The sequence below is a fragment of the Lissotriton vulgaris genome, chromosome 9, assembly GCF_964263255.1.
Source record: "Lissotriton vulgaris chromosome 9, aLisVul1.2, whole genome shotgun sequence".
Classification (NCBI taxonomy): domain Eukaryota; kingdom Metazoa; phylum Chordata; class Amphibia; order Caudata; family Salamandridae; genus Lissotriton; species Lissotriton vulgaris.
The window spans coordinates 347510791-347524681 of record NC_141697.1 but is presented as its reverse complement, the minus strand read 5'-3'; the positions used below and the strand labels follow the sequence as shown (position 1 = coordinate 347524681).

The following is a 13891-nucleotide window of genomic DNA, read 5'->3' as shown; positions in this document are numbered from 1 at the left end:
GACAATAGAGAGGTCACTAGGACAGAGAGGGGGAGGTGAGAGATCGCTAAAAAGGCGGAGTAGAAAGGTAGAAGAAGAAGTGAGTCATAGAGAGAAAATGGCGGGGAACACAGAGGTCCAAGTCTGAAAGTCCAGGAAGAGTGCTGCAAGTCCGGGGGGAGAAAGGCAGTCCAAAGCAACGGTTGGGTGATTACCCTCGTGTGTTAATTATGTCCTTGCTGCAGAGAGAGAAAATCCCTTTAGGTTTGTCCCTGGAAGCGCGTGGTCCGCTGCTCACCTCTGTCCCGATGGTGCTGTACACCCCCAGATATCCAGGATCGGCTCCGTCGGCCGTTTTCAACAATGGACGCCATATTGGAGTCAGGCGATTGTTGCCGATCGGGGGCTACACACAACACACGGCAGCTGGTGATCCAGGAGATCCGGCATGTTGCAGGACCACAGGGCAAAACGGAAGTGGCAGAGGCCCCCAAAGCGGCAGCCGGACGGGAGGCATGCCCGACAGCCTGAGAGAGGGCCGCAGGATAGGCAGGAGGCTGGGGAGAAGTAGGGGCTGTCTCCCAGAATATTGCTTTGCCTGTTTGCAGAGGCTCTATGCTAACTTCCACCGAGCATAGTTTTCGCCGTACATACAGAACCCTGTTGGATGGCGTGGGCAGCCCGCTGGATGCGCGTTGGTTGCTATGCCAATATTGGTTCACCTCCTATGGCAGCCCACGGTCGCATATTGCTACCACGCACAGGGGGATACGACCGATGTTACTGTCGTCCCGACCTTCCCCGCGCATTGTCCAACATCGCCACATTGACACTGCTCGATCACGTCCCTAATGGCTGCTAACCCTCAGTTCGCTCCACAGCAGCACCGCAATGTCTCTTGTGTCTCTAGCATGCGTGCCTGAGTAAGCCGCCGCCGTACTCCGTGGTTCCTTGTGGGCAAACACACAGTCGAAAGCTCACTTTCGTTTTCATAAGGCTTTGAAGACCTGGCTCTTTTGCATGTAATGCCACCCCAGGTCTGGGACTATGCATTTCTTCTCCTTCCACAGTGGACTAACAGCATCAGTGCCTTGACGCCTTCGAGCATTCGTTCACGCTCTATTCATTATCAAATCAAATGTTCACTTTCAGAATAAGGGATCACAATGTGTACAATCGCAGCTAATCCATTTTGCCAGTTCATGACTGGTCTTCCATTATGTTCCAGAATGCCAGCGCATTCCAAGAGAGATATTGAGGTCAAAACAGCTCTTTATGCCGAAGTGTCTCTGCCAGACTTCTGTAGAGCAACAACGTGAGCGAGCTGCCACACTTTCACAAGACGCTATTGTCTAAATGCAGGCTCTTCAAGAGACCCAGCTTTTGGTCAGGTGGTTTTGTCATCTTTTCCATTAAAGTATTCCTCTTCTCATTTACTATTGATCTCTAAATTGTTATATTAATCTCAAATGTACACTGTGTGCTGCTCAATTATTGCTACTTTGATTCAGGCATGTGAATCTATGAAAGAGTCCATGCATGAGACGATACAAGTTACCTGCAACTACAATTTTGCAGTGTTGGTTTCTTTGATTCACATGCGATCCTCCTGCTTCCCTGTTCAGATCCCCGTAGCATTGTATTGTGTGGTAGGGTCAAGGGGTGAGGTTGGCAGTGGAGACTAGCTGAGTATTCTCCTCCTGCTAAATCATCTGTTATTCATAAAGTGAAATATCCTAGAACTCCTATTTACACATTTATATAAAGAATAATTTAAATGAAAAATGCTTGTAGGCGTCTTATTTATTGCAGCTAAATTAAATACATTTGACTGAAACCACCTCCCTAAAATAGCAGTGTGAGTCTGTGAAATAAAGGAGCTGGAATACTTCTAAACCAAGTCTCCCCCCTGAGTGAAAACTGCCATGGATACTCTAAAGACTAAATAAGCTGCCATGTCCCATCATACTTTGAAGAGTCAAACGAGGAGTTTATTATCAGGGTGGCTAGAAAATCTAAATTTATGAATGCTGGGTGGCTTAACCATGATGTTGCAGTTGCTAATAGTATAGCCCTCTTTCTCAATTAGTTTCTTCCCCATTTCCATGTCTTTCACTCGCAAGTTGATACTTTTGGCACAGTGACAATGGGAAGAAGGGACCCCCATCTAAATAGACACACAGGAAACCAAGTGAGTGCATTTGGCCGGCCAGTTCTCTGTTAGATTTGAGGGGAATGTGCAATCTTTGTGGATGGGTGATGTATTCGGCCTTATTTTTGGGCTTGCAAGATCATTTTAGGTCAAAGTAATTGTGCTCAGATTTATCTTATAACTTGTTAAGCCATGCACCTTCTTGCAGGATGCTTTTATGGGGAATTATTGTCAACCAGGCATTGCCAAAGGCCAAATTAGAGAGTGCTGTAGTTTAGCCTGTGCTTTATAAATCAGTTTCCGATCTATGAAGCTAATTGTTTAATATGAGAATCACTGTTCTTTTGTGGGAACTAGAATTGTGTTCAGGTTTGGTTGGGGTGAGTTTCGGGTAGCTGTTGTCTTAGGCACTGATGGAATTAACCAATACAATTTTCACTTCTAGCTGGATTAAAACACACATTTTGAAGAAGAAATATAGGTATTATTCTGGCTTAGTAAACAAGATAAAGACTGCTGTAAGTGCAATATTACTGTGTTTAATTCAATTTTTCAGACTTCACAGAATTAATATTGTTATTCCATTAACTTAAGTTGTAGTGGATACTTGTCATAAATTAGTCACTGTATTAAAGCCTGACTCATGAAAAGTAAGCCTGAAAAGAGTATCATACTTTCAGATTGAAAGGAAGTGGAGCAATGGGCATGTTGTACAAAGAAACACCTGGAAGAGGGATGTAAGGCAGGGGAAAACCATTTGGGGTAGGTACAAAAGAGTGAAAAGTACAAAGAGATAGCAAGAAACACAGTTGTCAATGTCTGGGTTTAAAATGTATTTTGAATTCGGCTAACTTATTCACGTGAATTCTACGTATGAAAAAGATGCTCTATTTCAGTGTTTATGGCACATTATGATATTACAAGAGGCACACATGCAGCAATCAAGGGTGAGAAAAATTAAATGGACATCAAGATATACTGTTGGATTAAATACCTATTGTATTGTTGTGTAACCGCAACCCATCATGGAGCTGTTATTTTCTTTAGAAAGATAATGGGGGGGATACAGCTGGTAAAATAAGAGTTTGTTTGACACTATAGGCAAATGAATTACTGCAAATGCCCTTGTTGATGAGATTCTGCTTACACTGGTGTCTAGTTATGGCCCCACGTCTAACTCAAAACCATTAATACAGATTAAGATAACGTAAGCAGCATTTGCCCAATGATTGTCTTTGATGGGGACTTTAATATCACTCTGACTACATTAGACTCCTCCGATTCTAAACGAAAATGCAAAAACCTAAATGAAGTGGGCGATTGACTAGCTGCAGGAGCTAATGCAGGTCTGCAAATTAGAACACCAGTTCTCAATCTTGGGCCTGTGGTGTCTACTCTGGTGGCCTTCTGATTTACTAAAGTATACATGAAAAAAATGTAAAACTGATAGATAATTTGAAAATATCCTATAAATGTGAAGTAACTTGACATTGGCAGGTAAACATTATGTTGGTATCCTTAGCATGAGTCGTTAGATCAGCATAAGAAAATGCAAATACGATCTAGTGTGTCCTCAGTTAAAGCATTGGTGTGCGTTGGCAAAAAGAGAGTATGTATTCAGAGTTAAAAAAACGAAGTGGTAAGCTGGAGTCTAGCATATTTCTTCAACTTTTAAAAATAAACCAAATTTATAAAAGCTGCAACCTACCCATTAAAAATGTGATTTTAGCTTGTTTTTTGTTCATGAACAAGCGAACGTTCATATTTTATCAATGTATGTATACTTGTCAGTATTTTTGTGTATGATTTTAAGGTGAAATTATAGAAATTGTTGAGTGCAGCGCCATGCTACCAGTCCTGATTCAGTGGAGGTCCCACAGAAGTCAGATGGATAAGAACCACTAAATTAGATGGCATCTGGAAAAAAAGATAGCCAAATAAATGATTTTATTCAGGAAGTCTGAGCAACTGCTGGGAGGGTACGATTCTATCCTACTAGACAAGGCATTACAAATAGAATGGTAAAAAATGGAGGAAAGCGAGGCCTTATGCTAACGATAAGGATATGGATAATTATTCAAAAATGTTATCTATTCTCGATTTGATCACAAGCAGTTTCAGTCTTTTAGTTACTCAATATATTCACTCCAATTTACACTATACAGTGCAGATGTGAGCAATAAAGGAGATATTGAATGAAATTTGGGCTTTATCATGTTCAAGATGCTGTGGACCTTTGACGGTAAACGTAAAAAAATATGCTTAGGCTTAAAAAATAACGGAAGTAGTTAAACCATAATTCAAATCTGTTTATTTCTAGTGTCTCAGAGTGACCCACCTTTGGAATCTGTGCCGGAATTTCAACAGAAAGTGAGAGAAACCAACAACTTTTCTGCTTTGCTCGCCAACTTCAGAAAAGCATTCACTGCTGTAGCTTGCACGGAGTAGGCACATTGATAACAGACTGCATCACAAAGGCCAGACATAAATTGACGATATAAATATTGTATATATGAAGCTGCTTTTGTAAATATATTTTTCTGTCAGCTGTATTTTTAACTGTTCTGCATTTTATTATTTTGTTTTTAGCGTTTGTACATGTATACTTATGTTTGTAATGTTGAATTTATGTGAAAACTAGTCACCATGTAATTCTGAGAATGGGCTGAATAAATTGCAAAACTTAATTTTCTTTCTGATACTTTGCTTGCCCGTGATTTCTTATTGTACAAGCATTTTTCTTCAATAAAAATAATTTTAAAAAAGTAACTTAATTTTGTAGTAAAGAAAATCTTCAAATGGGATCCAATACTCCAGTACACATGAGCGGTATCTAGGAGCTCAAATTAAGGCCACCCTGCAGAAAGTCATTCTTGTTGGTGCATCCTGCACAAATTATAAAAAATACAAGTTTGCCTTTTGGAATTCAGTTTAAATATTTGGGGGCAGTGGGTGGTTCTTTCAAAAGTCTAATGCCACTAGTAAAAGAAATGGCAAAAATTGTTGGGTGAATGCTTCAAATAACAGCTACTGGTAACTACTCCGTGCCACAATCCTTTCCATCATATTTCTGTCTCTTATGCCACAATAAAAAAAAAAACCTTTTGCAAACAAGTCTTGGCCCTGTCCAAGTGCAGTACAGTTTTGCATTTCTAGTTTTAAATTCTTTATTTTTATGGAACCTTATCCTCAAAGCACATAGAGAATTATAGGGCTTCCAATACACACCTGTTCCTTTTTATGTTCACTGCATAAACAAAGAAAAAAAACACGACTGGATTGGCGCGGGGAAAGGAGTTAGTTAGTTTTGACCTTTTTGTTCCATACAAATTTGTACAGAGTTTAGCCATACTGACAATATGGTTAGCCTTCAACATATGGCATGGAGCAGTGTGACTTAATATTCAACATCATAGTACAAACGGGTAAACTCTACACTTATCAGTTCCATCTTTCAAGAAGCTAATGCCCTATCTTTTTGTCATACAAACTTTGTTTCATGTGAAATATAGTAGCTTCATATTTTACATCTCATAAACGTGGTTACAAATTGTATAGCGGTTCAAAGTTTAGATTTATTAATCGCTGATTTGGTATAAGATTTTTGTTTGATCAGACTTTCTTAAAAGAGTCTTTCTTGAAAGCATGTTTACGGTGCTGTAGAGGCTCAGCTTTGGCCCAAAATTTAGGGCGTGGGTTAGATTACTTTATCAGCCCCCAAGGCCAGGGTCAAGCTTAATGGCACAGTGTCATGGAGCTTTTCACTCCGAAAGGGCATGCAACAGGGATGCCAGTTGACCCCCATGGTGTTCGCACTGCCAATTGAACCCCTGGCAACATGAATTAGATAGGACCCATTGATCTGGAGTATAGAGACACCAGGGAGATGGGAGGAACGGATCTCCCCTACACAGATGATGATCTCTTGTACATTGCACAAGCTCACTCTTCCATTGTCAGGGTTTTTCTGGTGTTTCGTATTTTTGGTGACCACTCCGAGTATACAATCAATTGGTCCAAGCCCGTGGTGTACCCTCTGTCCAGGGAAGCTCCCCACCTGCCTCAGGATTGTCTATCCCCGGTGTGCTGGGAGGGGTTCTGGTTTTTAGGGATTTACGTAGCTCTGGACCCTATGGAATTCCTTAGGAAGAACATTGAGCCACAATTGTAAAGGCATAGAGGAGATGGGACATGCTGGAGTTCCCTGCCACTGATGCTAATGGGTAGAGCAACCCTTTTTAAGATGAGGATTCTGCCGAGACAGATTTATATCATGCAAAATACACCCTACCAGATTCCATTGACTGTATTTGGGGGAATTGACCAGGATGTCTGTAAGATGTTGTGGAAAGGGGGAGTCCCCAGGACCCCATTGGCCAAACTACAGCAAGGGGTATACGATGGAGGACTGGCGGTCCCTGATGTTTTAAATTATTATTGGACCTCCCAACTCCTGGTTGTGAACGACTGGGTGTTTGCCGACCATCAAGACCCGTCATACAGGGCGGCCATAGGTCAGGGAGGGTATTGGGAGGGGGGGGAGAGCTCCTGTATGGTTCAACGTAGTGGGTCTTCTAGCATCTTCTGTTCAAGGTTTTTCCCAGTCTTCTTCACTATCTGGCTTTGCAAAGATTAAAGATATGCCATTGCCACAAGGATTTAGCATTGTCAGACCAGTGCTTAATTTGTGCCGGTGGTTTACGGTGCTGAGCACCGACACCTATTTCACAGGGCCAGTGCTATGGAATTTTTCTCCTGTGGGAGGAGGACCCGATAATTATTAAATGTACATGTTCCAGAAGGCTTTCCATGTTACTGTGGCCATCTTGGACATTCGGCTATATAAAGCAGTGAATAGCAAGCATCTGCGCTTGCTATTCTGTTTCTTTGTTGATTGGTAGGTTCTGCCCCTCCTTAAATGGATGTGTTAACCTGCTCGCCCTTTGCCCTGGATCCATTTCCCTACATGTTCAGGGTTTTGGAATCAAGCTGCTTCACATTCTTTGGTAGCTGCACCAGCAGAGCCTGTTATGGCTTCACTAGTGCTGGCGCTTCAGACCTGCTTGCCGTTCTTCCCAGCCCCAGAGCCGCTTTTGGGTGCAGTCTGCACTCCCTATCAGAGCGAAAGATGCTCAAGCTGGCTATGTGTACTCACTGATGGAGTGCCTGGCACGTACAATGTGTCTTTGAGATTTGAGTTTGTGCTTGCTAGAATGCTTTCCAGAAACTTGTGGTCATTGTGCATAATGTGGATTCTGCCTCTCACCCCTGCACTAATCTCATGCTTCATGAATTAAGGTCAAAGTGTAAACGTGTTTCACAAAAGCCTCTCTTGTCTTTGATTTACTAGCCTATAATGTTGCTCCATCGATCATTATCTAGACCACAATATAGGGTGCATATCACTGGAGCCAATGGTGGAGCCAGAGGCAGTGGGTGGTGGCCTCTTAAGAAACATTTGGAGCACCAGCACTTATTTTACAAATTAAGCACTGATTCAGATTCCATAACTTTAGATCCGGTTTCCAAAGAAGAACTCCCATGATGGCTGAACCACTTAGATGCCTGGAATGGGAGAACATTTTTCTCTGCTGCCCCAAATCTTGTCTTAGAATCTTCTGCAAGTCAGACGGGTTGGGGCACAAGATGTGGTCAGTTCTCGATTGGCGGTATATTGTCTTCTTAGGAGTTGAACATTAACATCAATTGTTTAGAGATGCTTGCAGGTTCCTTTGCGATCCAGGCCTTTGCAAAAGACAGGATACAATGTACAATTCTTTTAATAATGGACAATCTGTCAGCGGTCAGATATATAAACCACCTAGAGGGCACAAAATCCAAACCTCTAGCAGTCCAAGCCAAAAGTCTCTGGGAAATTTGCCTTTGAATACATCTTTCTTTCAGGGCGAAGTATCCTGCAGGCAACTTAAACCTTGTAGTATATTGGTGTTCCAGACACCTCCAGGATTCCAGTGACTGGCGTCTTCACCCTTCGATGTTCAATCAACTTTCTTCTATCGTCAGCATAATGTCGACAGATCTTTTTGCTTCCCATCTCAATGCCCATCTTGCCTCCTGGAGGCCGGATGGTTAGCCTTGGCCAGGATGCATAGCTTCAATCATGGCCTCGGACACTTCTCTACGCCTTTCCTATGCGTTCCCTTCTTCTGTGATGATTTCTCGGGTGCTAGCACAGGCCTACAGATAAAAAATAGCCTTTAGTAATTTTTACCCCCTTTTGACAGGCTTAGCCTTGGTATGCAACTCTCCTAGAACTATCTTCAGACTATCCAGTAAGAATTCCTCACCTTCATGACCTGCTCCTCAGCCCCCAGGAAACCTGTCACAGCCTAATCTTAGATATTTCCCTATCCCTCATCACTTGGAGGATTTCAGGTCTTCCTGAAGAACCCAGGAATTTCAGAAGTAGCTGTCCATTTTATCCATCAGTCCTGGGGCCCTGGCACAACAAAACTATACATGTCAGCCTGGTATAGCTGGTGTTTGGGTGGGGTTCAGCTCCCCTTTCAGCTAAATGCAACCCTGGTGGTCAATTTTCTAGCTTCATTGGCTGAGCAGGGAAAAGCTTACTGATCAGCAATTTGTGACGAACATTTCAGAATGAATGGGAAACCTATAGGAGAACACCCTTTGGTCTGTTGCCTAGGGGAGTATGATTTTCTAAACCTAGTCCCAACTATAGTACCATATGGGATGTTAACCTTGTGTTGACTATGTTTATCTCTTGCAAGGATAACATGGCTCTTTCTTGCAAACATTTGTCTACAAAATTAACCATGCTTTTGTGTTTGATTTGTTTGAAGCGTGTTTCGAATGTCAGAGCACTTGATGTCTCCTCGATCCAATGTTCTTCTCTTGGTGTTACTGTTCAAATACACAGACGCACCAAGACCAATTTGATGTCAGTTCATTACCACTTTTTCCCCCTTCTCATTCGAAGTTGTGTGTGGGAAATTGCTTAAAGTCTTATGTGCTAAGAATTACAGATTTGATTACGTCCTCTGCCTCTCAATTGCTCATTTCTTTTCAGAAACCTTACAAACCATTCTCCGCTCAAACTTCAGACCTTTAATTTAGATGGATTATGTATTTAGTTATTACTAATACTAACTACTTCAGCACCCACTCTGCCAGGGGGGTCTATGGCCTCTAAGGCTTTCTTGGTGGGAGTGGGTTGGAACGACGTTCTTAAATCTGCAGATAAGCCAAATGTTAACACTTTCAGGACATTTTATTGCAAACCTATATCTCATTTGACTTAACTCTGTCATTTAAATGCTTTAGACAGGCATAACAGGGGCCTCCGGTCTTGTAATAAAATTAAGATATTCCTAGCCTTGGTGTAAGAAAGGCTAGATTTTATAAAGACATGATGGCAAGTATTATCCCACCACTGTTTTATTAACCCCCCCTAGTTTTTTCTTCACTGTTCCAGCAGCTTCAAGCAATAATCCTGTATCAACCTAACACCATTGGCTCCACTTCTTCATTGGAAATCCCTGAATCCCTGAGTGGCTTCTCAAGCTTTATCTAGTCATTCAGAGCGTTGGTCCTCAGTTCTTCGACTTTAAGGACCTTTTAACTATCCTCTTGATGTTTTATCTAGTTCGATATTTCATCCAATGCCTTACCTTGATTGACTTGTTGTAAGAAATTAGGGTTTGTTGGTCTGTCAAGATAAATTATTGGTGGAATTCTTGTGATGTCATGTTGGTAGCTCTGTTCCCAGGTCAATGTTTTACCTCACCCTGCGATAAGGAGGTGTGCCATGGGAGCTATTGTGGGTGTTCCCACGTAACACCCATGGCATTTGACACATTACCAGATTTCCGATTTTTCGTAAACCTGGGAATGCGCCAAAAGCCTACGCCGTCCAAATGGTGGCCCAAAAGAGGATGAATAACATTATTACTCCATTGATTGCTTTTGTGCAGGACGGTATCCCTTCCACCACAAAAACAATTGCCCCTAAAATGCAGACACGCTTGCACAATACCAAGAGAGTGCCTGTGTTGGCACATGGCAGCCATTTGTGTGCCAGCGCAGGGGGAAAGGACAGGAATACGGAGTATCTGATAAATACTGCACATTCCTGCTCTTTTCTTTTGATGTAGGGCAGCGCAGCAGGAAGGCTTGCGGCGCTGCCCTACGTCAAAAGATTGTAAATGAGGCCCTCATTTTTTAGTGTATGGAGGAACGCTCGGCCCCCAGCAACGATGGAACTCTTGTCACTTTCACAGCACATATCCATGCATGCCAACATTTGCAAAGCAGAAAGAGGGAAATTTAAAATAATCAGGGGAGGTATCTTTTTGCTCATTGACTTGTTTTGAAGTGGGTACAATTCATAGAGGGAGAGAACTAAATTAAAGCCTTTTGTGGCTTTAAAAACCGTGAGTTCCAAACTTGATTCAGGTCTGTTGCCGCGTATGCGTGTCCCATTATACCAATGCTGTTTTCTTTGTAGCAGTATGACTGGGTGGTGCAGGTGTGTGATTTTCCATTTGTACTTGCATATATATGTTTGTGGTGGTCGTTTGTTTTTAGTCCCTGCAGCACCGTCCTGGCCACCTTTTAAGATCTGCACATTAAAGTAGCACTACATGAGCAGTAGCAGTATCTTTTTTTCTTTATAAACTAGTCGGTAACAAACTCAGCAAAAGGTTGATAATGTACATCAGTACTACTTTACACATAATAATAATAATAATAATAATACAGAATTTTGTAAATCGCGAACAGCTACCTCACGAGGTGTCCCGGCGCTAGACGAACACAGTTGACCTTGAGGTAAGAAGTGAGGGAGTTTAGCAGGGTTGAGAAAAGAGCCATGTCTTTAGCAGCTTCTTTAAGCTGCATTAATGAAAGATTTAATTGAAACTATTTCCAAACTTGGGGAGGCTTATAGTTATTTTCTCTCAGCGCATACAATGATTATGGTAGCACAACTCTTTCTTATCATTCAAGTCTGTAAAAGTTGGGACTTGATTTCCAGTGTTGGAAAGTCTGTGCGATCGACATGGCATCTTCTTTTGATGCAATTAAACTGATTCAGATGACAAGTTGAGTACAAACATGTCGGATAGAGACTAATGACTGCAGATTTCAAATGTGAAATTTTCCCCAGGCATCAGGCTGGATCTGGAAACTTTCCAGCAATTCCTTCACACCCAGGTAGGTGGCATCGTGTGGCTCAGTGTCGGGTTTGTCCAGCATCAGAAGTGACAACAGGATCACTATATCAGCACCACCTCCATTTGCTGATGTAATTTCCTTTCTTTTAGCGCCTTCTGACGCGGATCTGGAGCTACTTGAATCCTGTCACTCTTGACCGAGATTTTCTCTCAGAAATTATTTGAAGTGTACAGACAGTGTTACCCCATTGGACGTTCAGGTTTAATACATACTGTGACTGTAACCGACAGATGTCAGTGATAAACACCTACACATGTCTATCTATGGTGTCTTGGCTCCAAACACATCTCCACTTCTTGTCCATGCGGTACTAAAATGAAACAAGCATTTGCAATGCAATAGGTCTCGCATTAGGAAAGTTTGAGCTATTGGTCTTGTAAATGACAATTTTTAGGTCTCGCGACCTATCAATGCGCGCATTGAGCGGAGCGAGAATTCATGTCGGCAAAATCCTCGTCAAACCACGGGCTTTCAGCCGCGGTTTTCTTTAAGTTCACGTGAATCACGTGATTAAACAAGCACGCGCATCGGCAGCATTTCTCCTGCACAAGGCTCGCAAAAGGCTCTCCTCCCTCCCCACATCAAAGCCATCAATCACCCTCCCAGAGGCTTCCTCAGCGCTGCCCCGCCCCCTGCTTCACGGCCAGGCCATCTGTTCCCTGCCACACGCGCATCGGCAGCATTTCTCCTGAATCACCCTCACACAGGCTTCCCCAGCGCTGCCCCGCCCCCTGCTTCACGGCCAGCCCATCTGTTCCCTGCCAGACCTCTCACACCTCCGTCACAGCATGTCGCTTTCTCTTCTCTCTGCTCTCCCCTCAGGCCCTGTGACATACTTCAAAGGCTTATCACTTCACACGGCCGCAGGCCGTGCAACCAGAGCACTTCAGTTGGTGCGCAGCCCCCCTCCCCGCACTGCCTTGTTACTCTCGGCAGCCGTGACTCCCTAAACACTTTTTATATTTAATTAGCAGCAGCAGCATTTCATATAATGTGTTTCCAGCCTGAGATATTCGTCGCTTTTTGATCCTCGCGCATTTTCCCTTTCAGTTTGAAGGCTCGAGGTCTCCTTCACGCTTCACTACTCACAGCGTATTTATTTTACATTAGAGACTCGTGCTGCTCTTCGTGCTGCTCTTCGCGCTCCACTGCACGCAGAATATTTACATTTGGTTGGCAGGCTCGTGTTTGTTGGCAAGTTCGTGTTTCTGTCAGCGCCCTGCCTTTTAGCTGATGCATTTTCACACGAAATGGCTTGTATGTCATGGGACACGCGCCTTTTGATTCCCATTTTTTTTCTACCATGAGCCCAGAGGAGTTTAAAATATTCCCCTTTCCCTCTCTGTGTGCTGCCTTAATACACTGTTCAGAAAAGGGGGTGGTGATATACAGAGTGTCTGAATTAAGCAGACCACTCTTACCCAGTCCAAAGATCAGGGCTTGATCCATCACCGTTATTTATCTCACTGCACCATCCCAGCTCAGAACCTGGCTATATGCAAATCAGTCTGTCCCTGGCCCAGTGCATCATGGGAACAGGGCAGACTAAACTACCAAGCCAATTCTTCACCAGAAGGGAGACAAGCTACCGGGGACCGGTTTCTGGCATTTCAGCCTTCTTCGGCCCGGCTTGCTTGAATCCTGATGGTGCAGTGAGAAAGGGACTCATGTCTGAGTATACCCTGCCACACCTATAGTGGCCAAAAACGATTCAGAAAAGGGGGTGGTGATGGACAGAGTGTCTGAATTAAGCAGACCACTCTTACCCAGTCCAAAGATCAGGGCTTGATCCATCACCGTTATTTATCTCACTGCACCATCCCAGCTCAGAACCTGGCTGTATGCAAATCAGTCTGTCCCTGGCCCAGTGCATCATGGGAACAGGGCAGACTAAACTACCAAGCCAATTCTTCACCAGAAATAATTTGCATGTAGCCAGGTTCTGAGCTGGGATGGTGCAGTGAGCTAAAAAACGGTGATGGATCAAGCCCTGATCTGTTGACTGGGTAGGAGTATTCTGCTTAATTCAGAAACTCTGTCCATCACCACCCCCTTTTCTGAATCGTTTTGTCCACCATAAGCGTGGAAGGGTATACTCAGATGTGAGTCCCTTGCTCATTGCACCATCAGGATTCAAGCAAGCCGGGCCGAAGACGGCTGTAATGCCAGAAACCGGTCCCCGGAAGCTTGTTTCCTTCCCAGTGAAAGAATTGGCTTGGTAGTTTGGTTTGCCCTGTTCCCATGATGCACTGGGACAGGGACAGACTAGTTTGCATGTAGCCAGGTTCTGAGCTGGGATGGTGCAGTGAGCTAAAAAACGGTGATGTATCAAGCCCTGATCTGTTGACTGGGTAGGAGTATTCTGCTTAATTCAGAAACTCTGTCCATCACCACCCCCTTTTCTGAATCGTTTTGTCCACCATAAGCGTGGAAGGGTATACTCAGATGTGAGTCCCTTGCTCATTGCACCATCAGGATTCAAGCAAGCCGGGCCGAAGACGGCTGTAATGCCAGAAACCGGTCCCCGGAAGCTTGTTTCCTTCC

At 43.5% G+C, this 13891-nt stretch overlaps 1 protein-coding gene across 2 annotated transcripts in view; it reads left to right on the top strand.

Moving 5' to 3' along the window:
* The window catches only part of SPC25 (SPC25 component of NDC80 kinetochore complex), a 78724-nt gene extending 73892 nt beyond the window's left edge, over positions 1-4832 (top strand). For both annotated transcript variants that reach the window (XM_086937710.1, XM_086937711.1), the window contains exon 7: positions 4452-4832. In XM_086937710.1, coding sequence (XP_086793836.1) covers positions 4452-4579 — 128 coding nt within the window. In that variant the 3' untranslated portion in view covers positions 4580-4832. The remainder of the gene's footprint in view (positions 1-4451) is intronic.
* Positions 4833-13891: the final 9059 nt, after the last annotated feature.